Source organism: Coregonus lavaretus (assembly GCF_964263955.1).
Source record: "Coregonus lavaretus genome assembly, chromosome: 37".
Classification (NCBI taxonomy): domain Eukaryota; kingdom Metazoa; phylum Chordata; class Actinopteri; order Salmoniformes; family Salmonidae; genus Coregonus; species Coregonus lavaretus.
This window is the reverse complement of record NC_140024.1, coordinates 4,633,481-4,661,281: the sequence shown is the minus strand read 5'-3', so window position 1 is coordinate 4,661,281 and position 27,801 is coordinate 4,633,481. Positions and strand designations below refer to the sequence as shown.

The following is a 27,801-nucleotide window of genomic DNA, read 5'->3' as shown; positions in this document are numbered from 1 at the left end:
AACAATGTCATTTTTATGCAAATGAGGCAGTGCTGTTTCATCCATTGCCTTGAACACAAGAAAGGAATGTGCAGTTTATACAAGCTAGACATCACTTCTCTCTCCATCGTTTGGTGTGTTAGTAAATGCTGTGATGGAGTTACAATTATGTCAAATCCTACGGGTACAAATCCAGCTGACAGTAAGGCAAGAGAAAGAGGTTTTAAGAAAAGTAGTATACAAGCTAATGGTGAAAAATTTAATGAACACACATTTTTACTAAGTGCTCAAAATGCTCTATATTTGAAGAAAAGAAAACACACACACAAACTATTACGAGGAATTCATTCTCCATCTTCCACCATTCCCATGTTCCCCAGCCCTTTTCCTTTCGGCCCAAAGTTTTTGGCGTAGCAAACTGCAAAGACAAAGAAAGAGGGAAGAAACCAACTAAGAAATAATGAGTTCCTTCCTGTTGACAAGAGCAACAGATAATTGTGTGCATCAATCAGGGCCTGAGTATGATAAATTAGTCCCTCCATCTGGCAATCCACAGCCTAATCGGTGATTGAGGGTCCTTGAGTTTCTACCAGTGGAGGCTCCTCAGTGTAGGAAGGGGAGAACCATCCTCCTCAGTGAATTTCATAAAAATAGTGAAACATTAAAATCATTATTAGATAAAACTACACTAAATATATTCACATCACCAAATAATTGATTAAAACACATTGCTTTGCAATGAAGGTCTACAGTAGCCTCAACAGCACTCTGTAGGGTAGCGCCATGGTGTAGCCAGAGGACAACACTGGAACTCTTCCAAGACAAGGTAAGCTTTTGGTTTTATTAATTTATTGCCGCCGGTGTGACTGCTAAACTGCTTGCTGCTGACTGTACACTGTACTGCATGATTGTAGCTGGTTTACTAACGTGTTAGTTCTAGTAGATATGTTGACTATGACATGAATATGGTGACAACGATGTAGGCTGTGTGTTGTGGTTAGCGGTTATCATATGAAGGTTTGGCTTGGAAAGTTTTTTGTTGCCTGGTCACTGATGTGTTGTGCACTAAAGTCCACAAGCAAAGGGAAAAGGTGAGAGGAGAGTGCGTAGATGCGAGAAGTAATTACAACGAGCAAAGTTATCATGCTGTTTGTATGTGGCTGCTATGAAAGTGAACTGTGTTTGCGTTAGATCAGGGGTGTATTCATTCCACCGATTCTGTTGAAAAACATTTCTTAAACGGAAGCAAACAGAACGAAACGGGGATAAACATACCTGAATCTGTCGAATAGAAACTTGTTTGCAACTGTTGGACTAATGATTACACCCTAGATCAGCTAGATGCAGGCAAGAGTGTGCAAGGCGGTATTGAATGTGTCAATGTCTGTGACCTTGATTACTCAAATTTCTTTTGACCTGTGCACTTACGTTGTAAACTTTCATTCATAGGCTAGGTTGTAGCAACCTCATGATGGGTATAGGGAAAATTTGAGTATCATGTAGTAGCCTAAACATATCGATGTTACATTGAGCTGGGTGAATGGATTATGAATGTGTGTCATCCAATATGCAGTAATATAAATAAGGCCATGCTACTAAAAATAAATAAGGCCATGCTCTCTCTCATCTTAAACGTCACCGACCGCCACTGGTTTCTACTGAAGCCTGGCTGTATAATTGATCTAAGATAGCTCTGTAGGGCAGGCTAGCGGTGTGGTCTTTACAGCACGTAAATGGTGGGAGCTTGTTTGGTCCTGTGTGTGTGCGTGTATGTACCTTTACAGTAGAGTTCCCCATCCTTGTCTGTCACTGTGGTAGACTCCAGGCTCTTCCCACACAGCAAACAGCGGAAGCAGGTTTTATGCCAAGGCTGCAACAAGAAATACACCCGTATATCAGAGTTAGCTGATCTTTGTATTGTTGTGGTCTAAAGGGTGCAAGCAAGGCTTATATAGAGGACTTTTACCTTTCCTGCCGCTATGATCTTCTCTGCTGCGTAGACAGCCTTCGAACATCTTTGGCAGCAATCTGAACTTCCAAACCTGTGTGCAAACTTACTGGAGTTGGAGTTTGTGGATGTGGGGCGAGGTTTAGAGCTTCATAAAGAGGAAAGAATAAATTACAATAAATATCCAAAGAGACCAACACGAACATCCATATTCACAGAGAGGCTTTGCCATATGTTGAACATGTCGATTAAAATGTTTCCTTGGTAACATTTAAAAGTCTGGGAAACCTTTTATGAAAGCTGTATTTGTGTGTCTCTTTGATAATGAAAATATGACTGATGTAGGTTTTCATTGATATTTAACTGCAGCAGTGTCTTGGACATCGCCGTGTTTTTAATTAAGTAGGCCTATTCAACGTTAGTTGTGTCGAGTCCTTAAATTGGTTGTTCAGATGAACAGAGAGAGGGGTAGAGATGGGGGGTGTGGGTGTCAGAGAGAATAACGAGAGGGACCTACTCTTGAGTTTGCATGTCCAGGTTCTGTCCAGGGGGGTCAGAGCTGAGGGCTCCGGCACCCTGGCCGTACCCGTAGCCTTTTGGCCCATACTTCTTGCCGTAGCAGGACTTGCAGTAGATCTCTGACTCATGCGCCGCAACTGTTGTACTGTCCAGTCCTTTCCTGCAGGCCACTGAGGTGAAGAGCAAAACCAAACCAACACTTGAACACATTGACACACTGTCTACACTTAACCACAGTTTACAAGAGAAAGAATGTTGTGGCCATGACAGCTATGGACTAACTTTCGTCAGTTTGTCAGGATAGAGGTTGGACAGCAAAAAAATTGGTTCCTTTATTTTAATAGCAAAATATATTTTTTCATGCCCGGATACCTATTAAGCGACTATATCAGGCTGTGCATAATGGCATTATTCATATTACTAGGCCGCAGAAGCCTGGGCCTGGAGTCTAATAATGGTCCCACCCACGTCAATCAACACAGCCCTTTCAGCTGTCCCTGGTCAGGGTCTATTTCTGAAAACTACAGTCCGGAGGGGTTGTGTAGGACTAGTGGTGTAAAGTACTTAAGTACTCAAAATAATGTACTTTTTACTCCATACATTTTCCTGGATACCCAAAAGTCCTCGTTACATTTTGAATGCTTAGCTGGACATGAAAATTGTCCAATCAACAGAACATCCCTGGTCATCCCTACTGCCTCTGATCTGGCGGACTCACTAAACACATGCTTCGTTTGTAAATGATGTAGGAATGTTGGAGTGTGCCTCTGGCTATCCGTAAATTTTTTTTGGGGAAAATGGTGCCGTTTGGTTTGCTTAATATAAGGAATTTGAAATGATTTATACTTTTACTTTTGATACTTAAGTATATTTTAAATCAAATAATTTTACTGGGTGACTTGTACTTTTACTTGAGTCATTTTCTATTAAGGTATCTTTACTTTTACTCAAGTATGACAATTGGGTACTTTTTCCACCACTGTGTAGGACAGAGGCTAATAGTGGACAAACAGACTCTCCCATTTGCCAGCCCCAGCAAGATGGAGCAGCAGATCCCTCCTCAATTGCAGATAATTACAAAGGCCTTTTAGTGCTCCCAGTGGTGCTATCTACCTATTGGCAGCCCCCAGTCCAAAGCCCAGCCCCAGCCATTCACGAGTAATTAGGTGAGATTGAAACGTGCTATTTGAGTGGGGCATTAGGAGGAGTACGGACATTTTAGGGGGTCCATTTTGTGTGCTCTGATAGGGGCTCCACCTTTCCCCTCTCTTTGCTGCTGCCGTGATCTCTCATGGTCCAGTGACCACTAAAATATAATCTGCATAAACTAAGAGGTTCTCTGTGTAAGAGGCAGCTGGATTCAGGGCTCAAATCTAAGGATAACAAGTCATCTTAAAAACACCACAACACTGATAGACTGGCTGGGAATAATGACCACTGCCTACGGAGTGAAGGGTTTGCTGGTTGTTTGGTTGACCAGGCAGAATTAAACAGACAACCTCAAAGCCAAACGAAAGAAGAGGATTATTGTTTGAGTTTCAAGGTGTGACTTGACTGTTAAAGAAGGGTGGGACCGCAATAAGATGGCAACTGTAGAACTGTAAACAGAAGCCAGCTTGTCCAAATCTTGTCAACTTCTTTGTATTCCTGTGTTTGCTAGTTTACATTCTACAACATATTGCTCCTTTAAAACCCTTTGAGCTGGTTCCTTAATGAGAATATGATACAGTGAAGGCAGTGAAGGCAGACATAGCCGCGGGAAGTAGGGGTGCTGAGAGTGCTGCAGCACCCCCATAAACGTTTTAAATAAAAAAAAATATAAAAAATACTCCTGTATTAGCGGACCGATATAACCGTCTGCAGTGTGGGAAAATATATATTTTTCAACAACAAAAAGGGTAGTGCACTGGCTATACTACTCCTGTACTAGCAGACTGGTAACCCCCCATAAGCTGCCTCCCTCCAACGTCGTTTTGGAGAATTTGGCAGTACGTCCAACCGGCCTCACAACTGCAGACCACGTGTAACCACGCCAGCCCAGGACTTCCACATCCAGCCACCCGGACAGCTGGACCATCCACCCGGACAGCTGATGAAACTGTGTGTTTGCACAACCAAAGAATTTCTGCACAAACTGTCAGAAACCGTCTCAGGGAAGCTCATCTGTGTGGTCGTCGTCCTCACCAGGGTCTTGGCCTGACTGCAGTTCGTGTTGTAACCGACTTCAGTGGGCAAATGCTCACCTTCGATGGCCACTGGCATGCTGGAGAAGTGTGCTCTTCACGGATGAATTCCGGTTTCAACTGTACCGGGCAGATGGCGTCGGGTGGACGAGCGGTTTGCTGATGTCAACGTTGTGAACAGAGTGCCCCAGAGTGGCAGTTTGGTTATGGTATGGGCAGGCATAAGCTACAGACAACGAACACAATTGCATTTAGTCAATGGCAATTTGAATGCACAGAGATACCGTGACAAGATCCTGGGACCCATTGTCGTGCCATTCATCCGCCGCCATCACCTCATGTTTCAGCATGATGATGCACGGGCCCATGTCGCAAGGATCTGTACACGTTTCCTGGAAACTGAAAATGTCCCAGTTCTTCCATGACCTGCATACTCACCAGACACACCTCCCGAGTGGCGCAGTGGTCTAAGGCACTGCATCGCAGTGCTAGCTGTGCCACTAGAGATCCTGGTTCGAATTCAGGCTCTGTCGTAGCCGGCCGCGACCGGGAGACCCATGGGGCGGCGCACAATTGGCCCAGCGTCGTCCAGGGTAGGGGAGGGAATGGCCGGCAGGGATGTAGCTCAGTTGTGGGTTCGATTCCCACGGGGGGACTGTATGAAAAAATAAAATAATGTATGCACTCACTAACTGTAAGTCGCTCTGGAGAAGAGCGTCTGCTAAATGACTAAAATGTAAAATGTAAATGTCACCACCCATTGAGAATGTTTGGGATGCTCTGGATTGATGTGTACGATAGCGTGTTCCAGTTTCACCAATATCCAGCAACTTCGCACAGCCATTGAAGAGGAGTGGGACAACATTCCACAGGCCACAATCAACAGCCTGATCAACTCTAGGCGGAAGGAGATGTGTCGTGCTGCATGAGGCAAATGGTGGTCACACCAGATACAGACTAGTTTTCTGATCCACACCTTTTTTTAAGGTATCTGTGACCAACATTACCGACATTATCTCATTCTGAAAATTAATAGTGTGGTTTTAACCTTTTTTTACCCCCTTTTTCTCCCCAATTTCGTGATATCCAATTGCGATCTTGTCTCATCGCTGCAACTCCCCAACGGGCTCAGGAGAGGCGAAGGTTGAGTCATGCGTCCTCAGAAACATGACACACCAAACCGCGCTTCTTAACACCCGCCCGCTTAACCCGGAATTCAGCTGCACCAATGTGTCGGAGGAAACACCATTCAACTGACGACCGAAGTCAGCCTGCAGGCGCCCGGCCCGCCACAAGGAGTTGCTAGAGCGCGATGAGTCAAGTAAAGCAACCCTGGCCAAACCCTCCCCTGACCCGGACGACGCTGGGCCAATTGTGTGCCGCCCTATGGGACTCCCGGTCACGGCCGGTTGTGACACAGCCTGGGATCGAACCCGGGTCTGTAGTGAAGCCTCAAGCACCCTTAGACCACTGCACCACTTGGGAGGCACAAGCCCAAAACTTTGATGGAGAAATGGGCTAGGGACTAAAATGTTGTGACAACCATAATAAAATAATGAATTGCATGGCAGTCAATTAATTGCATGTTTTTCAATACAATTATCAGGAAACAGCTCTATTTGTATTGTGATTAGTAATATTTACCATTAAACCCAATGCAACCCAATACCATTACAATTGCAAAATATTATACAGTGTGTGTTTGAGACTTTTACCATTGAAGACCATTAGAGACTATAACATTGAATCCATTAGAAGTGCTGTAGCCTAATGGTTTGCTTGTTCACCAGGAATGGTCTAACAGTAACTCTACAAAACCCCTCCCACTCCCTTCATACCTGGAGGGGACCCACCCTCATTGCATGCCACACACCTCCATCAAAGCTTGTTAAGAACAATCATGTCCAACTGAAAGAGGTGGGGCTATCCCTTTAAATGCCCCACCTGCAGTCATTTAGTCCTCTTTCAACCAAACCAGCACGGACCACTAGAGATGCGTTATTGACTGTGAGTATTGCATGAGTGTGGTGTGTGGCAGCCAAGACATCACCATTTCTCACCATCCTCATCATCATCATCTATTACCGGTTACAGCGTTGGAAGCCTACAAAGACCAAAGATACAAAATCTATTCAATAAAAGGTCAAAAGGCTAACCCTCTCCTTGTGTTCTCGCAGACATACCCATTGTGTTACCTCCCACCCATCCTATGCAGTTTCTTTGAGCTGTTTTACAGTAACTAAACCACACACAAAGGGACTGTTTCCTTGACACAGATTAAGCGTAAAGGATGTAGAAACTGATTTGCTTCCATGGAGGACTGGCTTGAATTGTAAGGATGACCACGTCATTTATTTTCATCATGAGCCAAATCTATTGGTTTTCTACCCAAAGTTGCAAACGACATGTTTTGATCTATTTAATAAACACAAGAGACCAGCAAAATGGGAGTGTGGCGGTATAGAAGGAACAGCGGCATTTAGTGGTCAAGACCTGGTACTTTCACTACTTTACGGTAAATAATGCAAGCGACTTCAATTACTAATTTCTCTGAACAGGGGAAAAGAAACATCACCAGATTCACAGGGAATACATTACATAGTATGGAGAAGCAATACTCCAAGCTGCAGCTTCATATTACCTGTCAAATATAGAGAAATTATAGTGTATACTGGTTGTTGGGATGGGATTGGCATGGGGTGTGGGGGTCCGTGGGTGGCTTTTGACAATTTTTGGGGGATTCCTCATATCTTACTCATTGGCAGTAAGATTTTGGTCCAAATCAGATGTCGGGTACTATATTTATTGAATATTATCTGAATCCTATAAATTAAAATGGCCAATTTGTGTGCAATCAATTAGTTTAATTTCTCTGAGATAAAATACAATTTCAACAAAATAATGTTTCAGGGATGCCAATCTTACCTGTTTCTAACTACAGAAACAATTTTAGAACAATATGAGATGGTGGGTGTCATGGCTTACTGAAATTACATGGAACGAGTCTGTAAGCAGATCCTGGTTTTATGAATAAGTAATGACTGTTTATTACCAGTCTTGGTGTCATCAGTTTGTCTTCTCTGTCAGTCTAGGCCTACATGGCGGGTGACTGAGTATAACTCACTGCAGATGAAGCAGGTCTTGTGGAAGCTCCTCCCGTTGCATTGGATCTCCTCAGCGTGGTACACAGTCTTTTCACAGGCCGCACACTTGGCCCCGCCGCCCCAGTTTGGCATCCTAGTCTCGGGGTGAGAGTCTGCATCAAGAGGGGGGTGGGATGGAGGTTGCAGATTTAATCTACTCAGGGGTGGCCTCAAGACCATCAGTTGATTGCTGACTTATCATGACATAGTGGTCAATAAATAAACATGCGGGAAGATGCCCCGTGTAGCTCAGTTGGTAGAGCATGGCGTTTGCAACGCCAGGGTTGTGGGTTCGTTTCCCACGGGGGGCCAGTATGAAAATGTATGCACTCACTAACTGTAAGTCGCTCTGGATAAGAGCGTCTGCTAAACGACTAAAATGTAAAATGTAATGTTTAGGGGTGGTCGTGCTGTTATTTTAATACTGATTTATCAGGGGGTGCTGCAGCACCCTCAGCAGCCCTAATTCCAGCGGCTATGCATGCATTGCGATTGGTTCAGACTACATTAACAAAAAAAAGTATATATTTGCATTCTCCTTGATGCTACCCATCATAGTATAGTGACAGCGATGTTGTCAAGACTGTTCTTCTAGCAGAGATAAGGTATCTCAGCCAGTCCTGACTCTCCTCTATTCTCACCTATTCCTTTTAGAGGTAGTCCGTCACCTCATAGGGTTGGTATGTGGTGATAAGACTCCAGGAATAGAGCCCACTAGGACCATGGAAGAACACAAGCCAGTATTCACCCTGGACCGCTTGAAGCAGCCGGGTCAGTAACACTTACCTCACATGGACATTTCCAACATCCAGTGAGTCGTGATGGATGAATTCAAATCATGTTCATGCATTTCAAATTAATTAGAGATAGCTTGATCAAGTTCATCATCAGTCTGATCCATGGGCCCTTGGACCAAATATTCTAAAAGTATGGCACTGATTGGACACTGGCCAGTATATGATATCGGTTTTACTGTAAATACAGCCGGTCCCAGTCAATTCAATGTCTATTCCACGTTGGATCAAAGTAATTTCATTGAAATGACGTGGAAACAACGTTGATTCAACCAGTGTGTGGTTAGATTTATCAATATCAAACATATCACTCACAAATCATAAATATTTTACTACTATACCTGCACAAGTCTGTAGATGTCTCAGTATCAATCTCTTCCCCCCAGTTCAGTCTCAAATCTGAGTGCGACCGCTCCAACACCACCGAGGGGAGTCCTTAAATACAGTCCATCTCTCTCTCATCACCCAGAGTTGAATGGTGACGCTCAAATTAAAGCATCCTCCTAAAATAACTTTGGACTAACACTCGAGACCTACAGTAGCCCCCCACCCCACCTCTGACAACACAGGCCACAGAGACCCCTGGTCCTAAGCTGGGCCCTGGAGATTTCACCAACCATTTGTCCTGGTTTTACACAAGCATGATTTATAGAGATTTCCTGAAACTTCTGGGTGACAGTAGCCAAGGGGAATGAATGATGTGTCTGGCTGATGGTAATAGGAATGGCACATGATTTAAGAGGGGTGTGTACACATAATTAAATAGATCTAAACGGGTTTGTGTTTTTAATTGGTTGGAATTTAAGGCATGTACTGTATTTACTGTTGGATATGAAACCACCTTTATCATATTCATACTCTACTCGCCTAATGCTAAAGGACACCAACATATCATCGACCATGTATTCATCAACCGTGGGAGACAGAAAAGCATACATGAACAATAACAATAATTATTATTATAGGACAGACACCGGTTTAACAATATTTATAGTTTATTTACAATTTTATATACAAGGATATCTGAGCTGAATGTAATGCTTAAAGTCCATTCCCTATACATTAAGATCCAATTTCAATTACCTGATTAGACTAAGGTAGGAATCCATCACATACATTCACCCCTTACATTTGAATCACATACAATTCAGCTTTTTAAGGGTAACAGTTAACATGTACAATGTGCAAAATTGTAATCTTAACAATTTGACACATACAATAACAGTTAATCTACAATACTTTTCAATCAAATGTTTCTCTTTCAGTCATTAAAAGTCCCCCTGTCACATATTAATGTCATCCCGGTGAACTGAGGTTAAGTTGCTGTTCTTCTCTATGGCACATTGATGATGTAATGGGACTTCAATACAACTTCTCTTTGGGAAATGTTGAAATACTCAGCCAGCATCTTACATTTTGGCAAACAACCCTTCAAAACCTAAATAAGACCGACTGTTTCACTATTTAGTATTTAGACAGAGAAAGCACCCATCACCAGTTTGTAATACCTACTGGTGATCCCTAATCATATTTCCATACATAAACCAGTATCAAAAGTATGCTGTAGTATTATAGTATTACATAGTAATATCCGGCATATTGTGTCTTAAAGCCCCAGGGTTAAGAGCATTTACCATGGCTGGTCTCTCCATCAGAGTTATATTTGGAGCTGTGATGACAGTGACACGCAGCTGTTTCTGTATGGAGTTTCCACACCACGTTCACATACTTTGTCTTCCCCTGTAGAAATGGAATAAACCAGGGTTTCTGAAACTCGGTCCTGGGGACCCCAAGGGGTGCACGTTTTGGTTTTTGCCCTAACACTACACAGCTGATTCAAATAATCAACTAATCATCAAGCTTTGATCATTGGAATCAGCTGTGTAGTGCAAAAACCAAAACGTGCACCCCTTGGGGTCCTGAGGGCCGAATAACCCGTGGACCAGTTTTAAGATGAAATCATTTGGAGACATCACATACCCTAGAACACAAAATCCCTCAACCTACAGTACGCCTTAAAAATACAACAGTCAAACCCTAGAAAACCATGCAGACATGTACAGACACACACACACACACATTGAAGGGCTGGTTGACACACAGAGGTTGTGTAGCAGCATAGTCTTTAGGTGTCCTCAGTGGTGACCTCCAGCTTCCTCTGAGGGATGTAAACGCTTTTAGCGCCCGCCGGCGCCGTGTGTCCGTGGCTGGTGGTTACCACGGTAGCCAGCGGGGACAGGGAGACAGGGGTGTGGAAGAAACTGTGCTGGGGGAGGGCCGTCCCTTTGGGCGTGGTCATCTGAAGAGGAGGGGAGAAAGACGACGACAGAGAAGTTAGTTAGCAGATGTTTACAATCAACATCACACCTCGTTCATATAATCAGTGAGGCTATTTACCCAAGCACTGAACCAGCAGCATACCATTAGCAATTAGGGAGGGGTTTGACTTTGACTGTTTGTGTGTGTGTTAAGCTTATTGGCTGTGTGTGTATGTATGCTGTATGTGCGACCCAGTGTTTGTGTGTGTGTAACAGTGTTTGTGTGGATGTATGTATGCAAGCATGTATCTCACCTGCTGTAGGCTGATTAGCGTGAGTGGTTGCCCGCCTGGGCCGGTCATCTGATGTTGGACTGGCACGGGGGACATGGGCTTAACGAAGACCATGCCGCCCCTCTGATGCAGGCCCAGGTGGGGAGGCAGGGGGCTGGGCATGGAGCTGGGGTGCTCCGGGGTGTGGGCAGTGCCAGGGCTGCAAGCGGGCACAGAGCCAGGGATGAGGCCCAGGTTCTGCAGGGTGAAGTTGAGGATGGCAGGGCTAGGGCTGTGGAAGCGGTGCCCCTGGGCAGAGAAGGGCGAGGCGGGGGGAGGCCTGTGGAGGGGGAGGCTGGTGGGGGTGAACTCCTGGATTGGGGGAGGTCTAGAGCCTGGGAAGGAGAAGGAAGACATGTTAATTACAGTCATAAGATACATATTTCCTATTTTAATTGAGTTGAAGTCATCTGATACCGTATGCTTTACTCAAGGTCCTCACAAAAAAATGAACTAAAAGACATAGTTCAAATTTGCGTTAGTGTGTACCGACTGTGAATAAATGTTAAAGGTGTGTATACCTTGAAATACTATATACGTGCCCGACGGCTTCAGTTCTCACTAATTACAATAAATCACCTCCGTTTTCACTTCAACGTTCCTGCCACCAGGGGTGCCCCTTGAGTCCGTTGCTATTCGCCATTACTATGGAACCCCTAGCTATTAGCATCAGCAGCCATCCTGACATTGCTCCGCTAAACATGGGCAAGGTTGATCACCGCATCTCGCTCTATGCGGATGACATCATCTTGTTCGCCTCTTAAAGGCGACTTAAACCCAGAGTTCCTTAAACATATACCTTTTAAAATCACAAGAGACAAAATTAAAGATGTAGGTGTTGTCATCCCCAAGGACACTAAATTGATTTATAAATGGAACTACCTCGCCATGACAGAGAAGTTGAAGCGCAACATTGACATTTGGAGAGTGTTGCCTCTATCTATGATAGGCCATGTTAATGCTATTAAAATGGTTACACTCCCCAGATTCCTTTATCTCTTTCAGAATCTGCCTATATTTTTAACTAAAGCTTCTTTCAAATTCTTGGATTCTATTATCTTGCCTTTTGTGTGGTGATACAAAGTACACCGTATCTCTAAAAAAAATATATATAATCAAGCCCAAAGAATTAGAGGGCATGAGTCTGCCACATTTTCAGCATTATTATTGGGCAGCAAATGCTAGAGCACTGGTTTATTGGCAGGATGCATACCCTGGCGTGGTAGATCCTTCCACCCCTTCATGCCTCGCTATTGAACAAGATACAGTCGTGGTCAAAAGTTGAGAATGACACAAATACTCATTTTCACAAAGTCTGCTGCCTCAGTTTTATGATGGCAATTTGCATATACTCCAGAATGTTATGAAGAGTGATCAGATGAATTGCAATTAATTGCAAAGTCCCTCTTTGCCATGAAAATGAACTTAATCCCCAAAAAACATTTCCACTGCATTTCAGCCCTGCCACAAAAGGACCAGCTGACATCATGTCAGTGATTCTCTCGTTAACACAGGTGAGTGTTGACGAGGACAGGGCTGGATATCACTCTGTCATGCTGATTGAGTTAGAATAACAGACTGGAAGCTTTAAAAGGAGGGTGGTGCTTGAAATCATTGTTCTTCTTCTGTTAACCATGGTTACCTGCAAGGAAACACGTGCTGTCATCATTGCTTTGCACAAAAAGGGCTTCACAGGCAAGGATATTGCTGCTAGTAAGATTGCACCTAAATCAACTATTTATTGGATCATCAAGAACTTCAAGGAGAGAGGTTCAATTGTTGTGAAGAAGGCTTCAGGGCGCCCAGCAAGCGCCAGGACCGTCTCCTAAAGTTGATTCAGCTGCGGGATCGGGGCACCACCAGTGCAGAGCTTGCTCAGGAATGGCAGCAGGCAGGTGTGAGTGCATCTGCACGCACAGTGAGGCAAAGACTTTTGGAGGATGGCCTGGTGTCAAGAAGGGCAGCGAGGAAGCCACTTCTCTCCAGGAAAAACATCAGGGACAGACTGATATTCTGCAAAAGGTACAGGGATTGGACTGCTGAGGACTGGGGTAAAGTCATTTTCTCTGATGAATCCCCTTTCCGATTGTTTGGGGCATCTGGAAAAAAGCTTGTCCGGAGAAGACAAGGTGAGCGCTACCATCAGTCCTGTGTCATGCCAACAGTAAAGCATCCCGAGACCATTCATGTGTGGGGTTGCTTCTCAGCCAAGGGACTGGGCTCACTCACAATTTTGCCTAAGAACACAGCCATGAATAAAGAATTGTACCAACACATCCTCCGAGAGCAACTTCTCCCAACCATCCAAGAACAGTTTGGTGACGAACAATGCCTTTTCCAGCATGATTGAGCACCTTGCCATAAGGCAAAAGTGATAACTAAGTGGCTCAGGGAACAGAACATCGAAATTTTGGGTCCATGGCCAGGAAACTCCCCAGATCTTAATCCCATTGAGAACTTGTGGTCAATCCTCAAGAGGCGGGTGGACAAACAAAAACCCACAAATTCTGACAAACTCCAAGTATTGATTATGCAAGAATGGGCTGCCATCAGTCAGGATGTGGCCCAGAAGTTAATTGACAGCATGCCAGGGCGGATTGCAGAGGTCTTGAAAAAGAAGGGTCAACACTGCAAATATTGACTCTTTAAATAAACTTAATGTAATTGTCAATAAAAGCCTTTGACATTTATGGAATGCTTGTAATTATACTTCAGTATACCATAGTAACATCTGATAAAAATATCTCATAACACTGAAGCAGCAAACTTTGTGAAGACCAATTCTTGTCATTCTCAAAACTTTTGACCACGACTGTACACACAACACCTCTCTTCCAGCACTTCTCTTTTCATCAACTAAATCCCCTACAGGTATTACTGGCAACTTTATGCAACAAAAAAAAAATCAGCCTGTACTCCTATTTGCCATAACCACGCCCCCCCCCCCCCAACTGACAATAATTTTCTATTCTGGAAGAGACAGGGTATTAATACTATCGCAGACCTCTACATCAATAATACTTTTGACACATTCGCCACAGTTGAGGGAAGTGTACGATCTCCCAGGAATCTAACTTCTTTCTACATAGAACTTTTGTAAAACAGATAACTAATAATGTAAGCATACTGTGTCCATAATAAGTATATAGGTTATAGGTTGAGAGCTTTTGTGAAAGAGCACAGTTAGAAAGATATGGCAAACTGGATGGACATCATGAAAATGATCTGAGAGGTTGAGTGTAAAGTTCAGGAGTAAAAACAAACAAAATAGAATTATTGTAAAATTGACTGTGTCCATAAAATGTATATAGTATGTATAAGCTGGAAGTAGAGGCCTAAGCATTGTTGTTCACTAGTTTACTCCAACTAGGGAAGGGGTGGTGGGGTTGGAAAGTAATAAAGGGAAATATATTTTTAAAAAGGAAATGTATATGTATGTGTGTATATATGTATGTGTATATATATATATTTGCGAGAAAAATAATAATATGGGGGATTGTAAGTGATGCAGACAATTACATTGATGGAAGTTACAATTTATCTGCAATATTAAAGCTGATCTACCCCCTAAATAAATAAATATATAGAAAAAATGTGTTCGACATCTTCAGATAAGAAAGTACGTTCGCTTAAATATATCACATTGAGGCAATTACACCTGCCCGCGTACTGTATATTTTCATGAACCTCGCCCCTGACTCCAAGAGTATTTACAGCATATCACTCTGTATCCACACAACATTTGAAGGAGACCTGGGAGGAAGACCTTGGTATGGAGATTACTGATGACAGTTGGGCCGATTGCCTTCGAGATATTCACTTGTGCTCGATAAACCTCTGACACCAACTTATTCAATACAAAGTGATTCACAGACTACACTATTCCTGTACCAAATTACACTTGTTCTACTCTTTGTTCTCTCCGATATGCCCCAAGTGCAAATCTGCCGAGGGTACCCTGGGTCACCTCTTCTGGTCATGCCCCAAACTGCACACTTTCTGGCAGGATAGTTTTAAGTGTTTCTCAGAAGTATACAGCTGTAACCTAATACCAGCCCCGGACACTGCTGTTTTAGGCAGGTCACAGCACCTAACGACTTTAACCCACTGGGAACAGAAGACTGTACAATATGGCATGGTTATTGCAAAAAGAAACATTTTAAGCTTTTGGAATAAGGAGACTGTACCTGTTTCTAAAACCTGGTTAGCTGAAGTCACCAGTTTGCTACATACAGAAAGGATTCGACATGATCTCTGGCAGATCTAATTCATTCGTTAAGATATGGCAGCCCTTTATAGTGCATCTTTCACGTTGTGATGGGCAACACAACATACAACCTGCAACCCACCCTGATTCACAGTAATTATTTTTTGTGCAGAGCGTAATCCTTATACTGTACAGTATGTCAAATATAAATGAAGCAAGGTGCCAATTCCTTAAGAGCAATGTTGTGTTCCGTTTTTTCTGTCTCCAGTTGGGGGGTATTCTCAATGTATTGTTTGCTGTCATTATCTGTCTGTTTATGAAACTGAAAATTCATAAATAATATATATATATATATATATATATATATATATATATATATATATATATATATATATATATATATATATATATATATAAATAAATAAATATATAAAAACAAAAGGTGTGTAAACCTGCAGTGGGTGTGTGGTAGATGTTGTAGGTGGGTGTGGAGGCTTTGCTGCTCTCTGTGTTGTGGAGGTCTTTGTAGCTGAAGAGGGACTGCTGGGAGATGGGGATCAGGTAGCCAGTGGGGATCAGAGTCTGGAACAGAGTGAGAGAGAGAAAATAGTCATTAACACAGCATTATGGATGTAACGATTCACCGATATGCATCGGTCCCAGATTCAAATGTTTAAGATACAAGTGCGTCAGTCCGCAGACCCCAAACCGATCTAAATGTAGCATGCATCGGTCAGAAAATCGATTCAAACGTTACGAATCACTGGTTCATAATTATTTGGGGCTCTTAATACATTCTTTCTACCTTCTGAAAATACCTCTTATCTTGTGTCGAACTGAATGTAACTGTGTTGACAGTCATTGATCTACAAGTAATTTTGCATGCCGAACAACTCCAGGCAATATCAGTAGCCTAGTCAAACTGCGCACTGTGCCCAGCTTCACGTGCTGACCAACACAAGTTGGTCTTGCAAATCTGTGTGGCACCTTCAGCATTCAAATGCTAAAATGGCTTTCATGATATTAAGATTGTGACAACCTATGTGATTTGCTAGGTTATTGTTATGTATGCGCTGTTGAAAATGGTGTTTTACCGGAATTAAAGTAAGCTACCAGAGACAACTCTCATCTGGCTATACCTGCTGAACGGGGCTTACAATAGATTTCATTTGGATTATTCAGGTTCACCAATAGTTTTGGTAGTTTTGCTTTAAACAATCAGCATGCCAAACATTAGGAACACCTTCCTAATAGTCTCCCTTATGGCTCAGCTCAGGTGCCTACATAGTACATACACCAGAGACATATATCATTTACACACACACACAAACTCAGAAGTAATCTCAGACAGATCCAGCTCAGATTTTAATTTAGACTTCCCAGGCTGGGGTCGAGCTCCCTGCCATCCAGGACCTCTATATAAGGCGGTGTCAGAGTAAGTCCCGAAAAATTGCCAAAGACTACAGCCACCCAAGCCATAGACTGTTCACTCTGCTACCGTCCGGCAAACGGTACCGGAGCATCGGCTCATGGACCAACAGGCTCCGAGACAGCTTCTACCCTCAAGCCATAAGACTGCTAAATAGTCAATTAAATGGTCACCCGATCTATCTGCACAGACCCTATCTTGCACTGACTCTATGCACACTCACAAGACTATACATACACACTAGCCTATATACACTCTCACACAAATCCCACACACATTCACATACTGTACATTACATACGCGCACACACACATAACATACACACACACACTCATCCCGACAACACAAACACATACACATTATATTCTGCTGATACTCTGTTCTTTATTTTACTCTTATTATTATCTATCCTGATGCCGGGTCACTTTACCCTGCCTTCATGTACATATCTACCTCAATTACCTTATTATTATCTATCCTGATGCCTAGTCACTTTACCCTGCCTTCATGTATATATCTACCTCAATTACCTCGTACCCCTGCACATTGATCTGGTACCGGTACGCCATCCTTGTGTATTTTATTCCTTGTGTTATCATTTTGTAAACTTTGTATCGCTGGGAAGGGCTCGTAAGCAAGCATGTATGCACTCACTAACTGTAAGTCGCTCTGGATAAGAGCGTCTGCTAAATGACTAAAATGTAAATGTAAAGACTACACCTGTTGTATTCGGCGCAGGTGATAAATAAAACATTTGATATGAATGTGTTTATGCAACAGATGTTTGTGCATCGAATCGTATCAAATCGATTCGTTCTCTAATCAAACCGAACCGCACAGAATCGTTTCAAACTAAAACAAATTGTTCCTGTATCGTATTGGAGCCCATGTATCTAGATACGTATCGAATCTTCTCGAAAGGGAAAGATGCACATCATTCAAAAATACTATACACACATAGCATCAAAAGTCAAGTGTTTTCTGTTATTACCAGTATGTGTGTGTGTTTTTTCACCTTGTGTATATGTCTTGTGTGTGTTGTGTGTTTACCTCTGTGTGTAGGTGTTGGGGGGTCAGTGGAACAGCTCTGACCGGCGTGAGCCCTGCCTCACTGTCTGAGGTTGCGACCTTCTCCTCCTTCTCCAGGAAGGTCTCCAGGTTCTGCTCCAGTGTCTGATTGGCTGCGGCGGCCGCTGAGCTCCCAGGGGTGTTGACGAACTCGGGGTCCAGGTGGAGCGCTCGGGGCGAGGGACGGTTGGAGAGGAGACCTCCGCGACGCGCCTTCAGACGAGCCTGGAGGATCTCACACAGCTTAGGAGACGTGTCCTGGAGGAGAGGAGAGGAAGAGAGGTGGGTTAGCTTCGTATGACTGTTGCTCTAACTATGTATCAGGTTTCTTTATTTGTATGACATTGTCAAAGTTCTCTACTAGTGTCACCTCACATTCTGGTCAAAGTAGGTACAACTGAGCTGCGTAGAGGCAGAGGTTGCGTGTAAAGAACAGGTCTTACCCCGGTGCTGGGGTCAATCCTCTTGGCCTTGGAGGGGCTTCCCTCGGAGGGTCTCTCTGAACACACACGTTTTAGTGCTGAGGGGCTGCTGGTTGGCAGCTTGTTTGTAGCAGGCGAGTTGCCTTGCACTGTGACATCACTTGGACTCCGCCCCATCTTATCCTCGAAGGTCATGGAGCGCACGGCGAGGCTGGTTGGCTGAGGCCTGGTTAGGGGGTGTGGCCTGAAGGAAGAGGGGTGCATGTAGATGGCGTAGGGTCCGCCTCCCTGGTGTTGGGGCAGCAGCACAGGGATGAGGGGTGAACACTGGGCAGGGTGGAAGGACATTGCCCCAGTAGGCTGGGGGGTGAACTGTGCCTGTGGGGTGAGGTGGACAGTGCTGGCACGGGATTCTGTGGATGTTAATACTGGCGGCTGGGGAGCTCCTGGCTTTTTAGCAGCTCTCTGTTGATGAGCTGGCACTGCCTCAGTCACATTAACGGCAAGCTTAGATGTCCTGTCAACAACCCTGGAACGAGACAAGACTCATTGTAACATCTGACAGTCTGAGTTGATGTTAACAAGGAAATGTAGCAAATTTCTGGTTTATTTAGAAGACTAAAAGATACGATATCGCAATGAGAATCAGGCCGCACTTACTTGTTTGATTGCTGGTCAAGCTGGATCTTACAGATGGCCGCTAGTTGGGCCATTTTGGTGGGAAAGAACTCGCTGGCCGAAGAATCATCTGAAAAGAAAAACAGAAGCTAATTTAGACACCAACTCTCAGGAAAAACATCTGAATACTCCATCTCCCAGACTCTAATGTCTATATATCTCCCAGGACTTACTCTTGACAGGGCTGGTGGGAGCTGAGTTGACCTTGCGCCGGTCTTCCTGGATGCTCTTGGCCAGTTTGATGAGGGAGGGGTGGCGGGTGAAGCTGCGTTTGCTCCCCGGAGAGGAGAAGAGATTTTTGGCACAGTTGTCTACGGAGGCACGAGACTCAAGTGTCCTCTTGGCAGTGGCTATAGTGGCAGTGGTGGTGGTCTCTATGTTTGAATTGAAACACAAGAAGACAAGACTTAGTCTGGTGAACTGGGAGAGGCAGGTTGGACACCATTACAGGTTAAATGGTACGATAGCGTCTGACTAACAAAGTCCATATAAACCACTAACTTGTATAGCAAAGGTTCAGCATAGCTTCAATGGCACAGAGTACCTCTATATCATGTAGAAATCGAGGACATGTGATGCTTATAAAGGCGTTGTGATAGTGTTATTATGTATGGCAACCCCTTCAAGTGAAGTATTATTTGGAAGACAGTGTGTTCTGATGAGTACCTACCCTTCACATTGGGGAAGTCCTCAGGGCCGGTCCACTCGAAGGCTGGCTTCCTCCCTCTCTCCTCTGTCACATGGACCTTCTCTATCAGCTTCAGGCTCCGCAGCACGTTGGCTATATCATACAGCCTGCGGACCTTAGCTGCAAACACACAGACTCAAACATTAGACTCATCATCACCAGATAAAGGTCTTAACACACATGGGGGAGCATCTCAGTGCGCAGAATCTTACTTATTGCGCCAACGACACTTTTATGATAAATCTTGTGTATCCTAGCTAGAAATGTGCTGAGAGAACACATTTGCTAGTTAGTAATTCTGTTATACACAGACTTCCACAGGCTGTGCCAGAGGCATGAAGGACTGTTTTGCCCTTATGGGCTCAACACTCACTCTTGAACTTGCTCTTGTCCTGATCAGCTACCTGGTCCTCTCCAATGAGGATCCTGGCAGCCACCTCCAAACTGACCACCCGAGGTGTGGACACCAGGAACAACATGACAAACTTCTGGCTCATCACCCTCAGAGACTTGTCCTTCCTGCTGTTCACTGAGGCTGGAGAGAACACAGGGGAATAATAGCATGGTTATTACATAGCCAAGACCATGGTCACTCAGTTCAGCCCACTAAAACAAGAAATATCTACAGGGAAAACTTTTTTTTTTTTTACAAAAGCCTTGCAGTACAGACTCAATCAATTGCATGCTACATATTACAAACGATTGTATTAATATCTCTTAATCACATTAGGTTAATCCTGGCCTCTCACCTGCTTTAAACTCCACCCCAGGAAGCTCCACGAAGAACATCTCCTTCTGTCCCTGTTCTCCTCCTCCCTCCACCTCCTCGTTCTCCTTCTCCTCGCCGTCCGAGTCAAACTCCTTTTCCAGGCTGCGCTGGCGGATCTGCTGCATCTGTTGCCCGTAGCGGTGCTCCTCGCCCACCTGCCGCAACCTGGCCAGGGTCTGTGGCAGGTTAGCACGCCCGTGCCACGTGTAGCGATTCTTGGCCAGTCGGCTGACCATGTGCAGGCTCTCTAGCACGTTCATGATGTCATAGATGCGCCTGCGCTCCACGTCTGTTCGAACAGAGAAGAGAGAATGTGAGTTGAATGAACAGGAGTAAAGTGGTCTTGTTTGTGTCCTGTCTGTCTATAGTTTGTAACTGCTTATTTACACCACCAACATATAGGCCTAAACTTAGGGAATACATGCAGTATGTATTGAATTCTTTAAAACTAAATTATAAAATCTAAGGGTAATATAGCTGACTATTCTGAGATGGGAATAAAGAGAGTGGAGAGAGAGTAAAACAGGACATACTAAGCTCTGTGGCAACATCATCCAGACTGATGTCGTTGTTGAGGGCAGGGTTGGGGTAATCTGGGTAGCGGGCCAGGAACTTGTGACAGAGCAAACCCAGACTCTTCTCTTTTCTGCTGATCTGTTTCTCCCCTTCCTCTCCAAGCTCAGAGTCCTACGTGTGAAAAGGAAAAATACCAAACAGGCAATCAATCAATTTCTAAGGTATTAGCTGCAGACTCATTCATATGTGTGTGTGTAAGTGAGTGTGTATTATTTTACCATGGCATCCCCTCCCTCAGGGTCCATACACAGCTCTTTCTCTCTGTTCCTGATCTCAGGGCTGGCAGCGCTGATCAGCATTTTCAAATTGGAAGTTGGGGTCCAAGGCTCACCAGTCCCAGTCTCCCTTCCTTTAGTTGGGGTCGTAAGGGGTCCCATGTTGGATTGAATCTCTGTTAGTACAGTGCCTTGGGTAGATGCTTTCCTTGGTGATTTTGTCAGTGCTTGTGGCTCTGCAAAGACATTACCCTGTTGGACAAAGTAAATAGCAATGATGATTTAAGGATCACTGGATGTCATGGTTAGAGTTAGTTATGTAACGATCAGTCATATGCCCTTGAACATACCCTAAACAGAATCTGCTTTACAGCATATTAACTACTATATAAAAACTAAGATAGTAACCTGGATTTTAAAAAAATAACAGAAACATGTAGCTAGCTATGACTAACCTTGTGGTTAGAGGTGGTGGTTTGTGTTTTATGTCTCAGATTCTGGGACTCAGGTAAAGTGCTCGACATTTTCCACCTGCATTTCAATCAAACACAGGATGTAAGACTGATATTAGCTAACAAAAAAGCAATGCCTAGCTAGAACAATAACAGTTAACGTTAGCAAGCTGATCAATGTATTTGATTCATTTAATCCACGTTTCACAAAATGTTATAGGCTTAGTTAGTTACCTTTTCTTAACTGCATTATATTTGTTCGGTGTTAACATACTAATGATATAGCTAGCAGCCTTGCTTCTAATTCAATCACATTTACCAAATAATACCGTGCCTCTTGGTTGATTCCCTAGATGAATGTTAAAAATCGAATCTAATCAAAATATCACAGTTGATGCTTGGCGGTAACTGACATGCACTCTATCGAATGATCAAGCAAAACGGCTTCAACGACACGCCTATTTGCGGAAAGTAACCAGTAAGAATGAAGCGGGAGATGACCTCAAGGAAATTCGGACTGTCCCGCGCAAGTAAATATTTTTTAAAATCTTGGCGCGGAATGTCCAGACATAGTCCAATGACACAACCCGGAACATTGAAATGTGACACACATGGATAACTTGTGCTGCTTTACATAGCTTATAGTGCACGAAAGCAAGTCAGCATTAATTAATTAAAGTAAAAAAATGTTGTTACACGTTAATAAAGGCTGGCAGAACAAATTGTATCGCTTTCCAATTAGTTTGTTAGCCAGCTAATGAACTGTTGCGCGGGTTAATGTCACCACTACACCCGTTTCTAATCAGCTGGCTCGCTAGCTATAGTTACGTCTTCCAAAAACAACTGTATTTTTTGCTAGCTACAAGTCACAAATAAGCGCCTTAATATTCATAAGAGGTGTATTAAATATAATGTTAGAAACTACAAATGCACCTTTATTTACATGAGATCCCATGCAATTTGGATCGCAATAGCTAGCTGACCAGCTAGCCACGTACAGTAAGGCGCGGGTTAACTCTATGCTCACTAGACTCCAACAAATGGTGTAAAGTACAGTAGCTAGCTAGCTAAATATGGTGAATAAGATCTGACTGACAATCACAGTCCCATTAAGAGAAATTAAGAATACAAATATATGTAGTTACTTACCCACAGGTTACATTTGTTCCCCTCTCAAATTCTTGTTTGCACCCCCTTGCGAAGTCAAGCAGCTAAAGCCATCGGTGATTAAAGTGTGCTTTGCTATTGGCTGACAAAACAATCCTAATATCTGGAAAAATGTTGAAATGTTGTCAATGTCCCCATGCAATTTCGGAACCAGACGATCAGCTAATTCACACTAAAGGTTTAAAAGGAGAGCCAAAAGGACTTTAGCCATGTAGTCATTCCCCAAGTGAGTAAAATAGGTTTATTTGAGGACCATTTCATTTGTCCCGCCTAGTTTTACGCATATAGCATGCTCAACCAACCCCCCGCACCGACCTTGCACTTCCCCCACCGGATAGAGCCAACCACGGCGGTGAAACTACTCACAGGCGGAGTGCCTTGATCCTACGAGTTTACATAAACGCTGCACGGATATCTTGCCAGAAACTTGGCGTAAACTCAATTAAGTTTTGGCAACATTTGCATTATTTGGCAACCATTAAATTAGGCAACGTCTTTTTCAACAGCTTTCAATTGTTTATTTTTCACACATTTTGGCGAAGAAGAAAATACAAATATACATCAGAGGTGGCTGGTGGGATGCACTATTGCAGGACGGGCTCATTGTAATGGCTGGAATGGAGTTCTAGAACGGAGTCAAACACCTCAGACATATTGAAACCACATGTTTGACTCCGTTCCAGAATTCCATTCCAGCCATTACAATGGGCCCGTCCTTCTATGGCAGCTCCCACCAACCTCCTCTGACATAAAGGACCCACAGTAGACTTTTATAATAGTACCACAGTTTCTAGTACCATATCGGTGTAGCCATTCTGTAAAATGTTATCATATCATGCAAACATGAAATGCATGCAGACTAGCAGACAGGTAACATGCTGTTTCAATTCGTTGGAGATAAAAATGAATGAAATAAATGTAAAAAGTATGTAATACATATATCTCCATAAAATACTAAAAACGTATTGCAACAATGTAATTTTGAACAATTAATTGGGATTGGCGTTTTATTTTGTGCGTTGACTCAGAGAGGGAGACTGGGAGATACAATTTACACAAAATACAATTTGCACAGATTTGCTATATGCATGAGACATTCGATGCAATGTCTCTAGATGGCACCAAAATCATTCTCTGTAAGTATCCATGGAAACAGATGGCGCAGGGAAGCTGGTGGAGAAAACGCTGTGCGCGCGGGCCAGTGACGTAATGTAATCGATTGAGGAGTGAGTGGGACCTTGCTGAGCAAAGCGAAGCGTGCACTGGCTGTTCAAGAAGGACAGGGAAAGAGGGGAGGGTAGCGAAGGTGCTGTAGGGAGCATTTCGTCCTTGAAGGGAAACATTACATTCGCTGCTGCTGTGTTGGGTGAGTAGCTACTTCTCACCTTTTACTTAAATTCTCTATATTTTTATGATTTGAAGTAAGGTTACGTCTATTTCAACAAACCCCATATCAGAGCAAAGGAAATGCTGCACCTGCCTTAGCAGGATTTCTGCAGGGTGATATACCATCATCCATATGCTTCTTCTAGCATGTTTTGTGTTTATTATTTGGAAATGTATGAGCAGAAATTGTTGAGGGCTTGCTTGTATAACTGATTTAGCTACAATCGTTAGTTTAATACACTATATAACTATTGCATTCGGCTCATGCTACGCACTATGTACCTGCCCAATACAACTCTCGCTGTTGGTTTTCATGAAGCTCGAGCCCGAGAACATGCCATTTCATCCTGAAATTCTGAAAACTCATGCATTATGTTTTTTTATTTTCTATAACATTCTGAGGTAGCCAGCCTAGACCTCAGTTAGTAGCCTACCAACCTTATTTGATTTCTTGTCAGCAATTTATGCAGTTACATCCAGTGTAGTATAAGTATAGTATTCATATCATTGACACTTTATTGTCTGAGATTATTGTGTATTCTTCAAGATCAATTACAACTTTCATCAGTAATTTATTGCATGTAGCCTATACATTTGCAAGTAACATAATCCCTGTAGAACAGGGATGGGCAACTTTGATGAGGTGGGGGCCACAAAAACATCTGAATTTATCAGGAGTGTCCACAGTGGCTCGCGGGTCTGTGTACCCCCATCCATACCCACATATGCAGAGAGAAATTTTTTGAATTTGTATAGTTAATTTCCTGCAATTCTACACATTTTGCCATGGGGTGTAGAGAAAATGTTGCAGTTTTAAAGCACGTTTTCTGCAATTCTACACATTTTGCCATGGGGCTGAGAGAAGATTTTGCAATTTTATAACAAATCTCATGCAATTCTACTAATTTAGCCAATTCAATCATGATTACTACATGTTTACATAGCTGGCTAGACTAATTTACCAATCAATTATTTTGCTGACGTGCTAATTGAGTGACTGTCAGTGACGGACATAAAAATAACCTCATTTCGAAATGGCACATTGTGTATTCTACTATTCTGAGACCCCGACTGAGTTCCTAAATATAAGGGGACAGTCCCATCCCTGCTGTAGAATATTGTTCCATGCTGTTGTCTAATTGGCAGCCTGGTTAAACTTTTGTTTTTTGACCCATCCAGTTGTGCAAAGGGAATAGTTTGGTGACTATATCACAGGTTAATCCAGCAGACTTTACAGGGCTCTTGAGATGCCTTGGCCCCCAAAATTCACCCCCTCTTGATGCCGTAACCTCTGCAAGTGTCTTCAATTTAACTCTGTTTTCTTTTTCTAAAACACACACACGCACCTGCTCACAATCAGGATACCAGACTCTTCAGGGGCCTGTGAATTTGAAACAGCATCAGTGGTATTCCATTTTTCTCCTATTCTCTTTTTTTATTTTATTTTTTACAAACTGGGGGGTTCGAAACTGGATCCCCTCCAGTGATTTTACATTGGAGGAATGTTGGCCCTGTGGGAATAGGGAGCCATGATCATATCCAGGAAGAAGATTAGAGGTTTTTGCTCTGGGTGAATGCTTGAGGAGAGAGGGCCACCATGGTTCTGGAAATCCGGATCTCAGGGCCCCTGCCTATCCCCTGATGCCCAGTCTGGGTCAGCCTCAGTGGGCTAAAAACTGCAGCCGAGAGCCATGGAGTGACGACATAACTGACTGAGCTAGCTCCACCCAGGACATACCCCCATGAGATAGCTTGTTGGGTGTTTTTTTTATCTCCCTCAAAGTTGTTGGACCAATAGTGATTTTGGTTGAAAGAGTGGGGGGTTTGAAGGACTTTGGAATAAGCATTTCTCTTTGTTTCTTGGAGAGGATATTTCATAGGATATTTTTTAACAAAGAAGGGACTGTTGGATATTGTAGAAGGAAGAGAAAATGGAATCAGGAGCAGAGGCATCACCACAGCAGCACCAGAGGAGGAAACCTGTGATGCACGGCCTGGAAGACCAGAAAAGGGTGAGTGACAAAACCTCTCTTTCCTCCCAATCTCCCTTTCAGATCTCTGCTAAATGTCTGTACATTTTACTTGAGCTCAGAGGAAGTCATATTCACACCCCTTGACATTTTCCACATTACTTGGAAAAAGCCTACATTTAAAATGGATTAAATTGAGTTATTTTTTTTGCCAGTGGCCTACACACAATACCCCATAATGTCAAAGTGGAATTGTGTTAGAATTTTTTACAAATTAATTAAAAATGAAAAGCTGAAATGTCTTGTGTCAATAAGTATTCAACCCATTTGTTATGGCAAGCCTAAATAAGTTCAGTAGTAAAAATGTGCTTAACAAGTCACATAATAAGTTGCATGGACTCACTCTGTGTGCAATAATAGTGTTTAACATGATTTTCTTATGACTACGTCATCTCTGTACCCCACACATACACTTATCTGTAAGGTCCCTCAGTCGAGCAGTGAATTTCAAACACAGATTCAACCACAAAGACCAGGGAGGTTTTCCAATGCCTCGCAAAGAAGGGCTCCTATTGGTAGATGGGTAAAAAAAAAAAAAAGAAGCAGACATGGAATATCCCTTTGAGCATGGTGAAGTTATTAATTACACTTTGGATGGTGTATCAATAAATCCAGTCACTACAAAGATACAGGTGTCCTTATTAACTCAGTTGCCGGAGAGGAAGGAAACCGCTCAGGGATTTCACGATGATGCCAATGGTGACTTTAAAATAGTTACAGAGTTTAATGGCTGTGATAGGAGAAAACTGAGGATGGATCAACAACATTGCAGTTACTACACAATACTAACCTAATTGACTGAGTGAAAAGAAGGAAGCCTGTACAGAATAAAAAATATTCCAAAACATGCATCCTGTTTGCAACAAGGCACTAAAGTAATACTGCAAAAACTTTGGCAAAGCAATTAACTTTTTGTCCTGAATACGAAGTGTTATGTTTGGGGCAAATCCAATACAACACCACTCTCCATATTTTCAAGCATAGTGGTGGCTGCATCATGTTATGGGTATGCTTGTAATCGTTAAGGACTGGGGAGTTTTTCAGGATTAAAAATAAATGGAATGGAGCTAAGCACAGACAAAATCCTAGAGGAAAACCTGGTTCAGTCTGCTTTCCACCAGACACTGGGAGATGAATTCACCTTTCAGCAGGACAATAACCTAAAACACGAGGCCAAATATACACTGGAGTTGCTTACCAAGAAGACAGTGAATGTTCCTGAGTGGCCGAGTTACAGTTTTGTCTTAAATCTGCTTGAAAATCTATGGCAAGACCTGAAAATGGTTGTCTAGCAATGATCAACAATTAATTTGACAAAATTTTGCACAATCCAGGTGTGGAAAGCTTTTAGAGACTTACCCAGAAAGACCCACAGCTGTAATCACTGCCAATGGTGATTCTAACATGTATTGACTCAGGGGGTTGAATACTTACAGTGGGGAAAAAAGTATTTAGTCAGCCACCAATTGTGCAAGTTCTCCCACTTAAAAAGATGAGAGAGGCCTGTAATTTTCATCATAGGTACACGTCAACTATGACAGACAAAATGAGAATTTTT

The 27,801-nt window shown here is 43.1% G+C and overlaps 2 protein-coding genes across 2 annotated transcripts; both read right to left on the bottom strand.

The window, feature by feature from the left end:
* Nucleotides 1–323: 323 nt before the first annotated feature.
* LOC311111226 (cysteine and glycine-rich protein 3-like) lies at nucleotides 324–7,865 on the bottom strand (the record flags this gene model as incomplete). The annotated part of the gene is made up of 5 exons (XM_084153941.1): nucleotides 324–397; nucleotides 1,756–1,849; nucleotides 1,946–2,075; nucleotides 2,445–2,616; nucleotides 7,754–7,865. 5 exons carry the CDS (start codon nucleotides 7,863–7,865, stop codon nucleotides 324–326), a joined length of 582 nt encoding a protein of 193 aa, XP_084010067.1.
* A 2,826-nt stretch (nucleotides 7,866–10,691) lies between these two features.
* Nucleotides 10,692–21,732, bottom strand: LOC311111227 (transcription factor E2F8-like; the record flags this gene model as incomplete). The annotated part of the gene is made up of 13 exons (XM_084153942.1): nucleotides 10,692–10,865; nucleotides 11,139–11,491; nucleotides 15,816–15,945; nucleotides 17,843–18,118; nucleotides 18,304–18,811; nucleotides 18,943–19,030; nucleotides 19,134–19,334; nucleotides 19,631–19,768; nucleotides 20,022–20,183; nucleotides 20,398–20,706; nucleotides 20,951–21,104; nucleotides 21,212–21,460; nucleotides 21,664–21,732. 13 exons carry the CDS (start codon nucleotides 21,730–21,732, stop codon nucleotides 10,692–10,694), a joined length of 2,811 nt encoding a protein of 936 aa, XP_084010068.1.
* Between the last annotated feature and the right edge of the window lie 6,069 nt (nucleotides 21,733–27,801).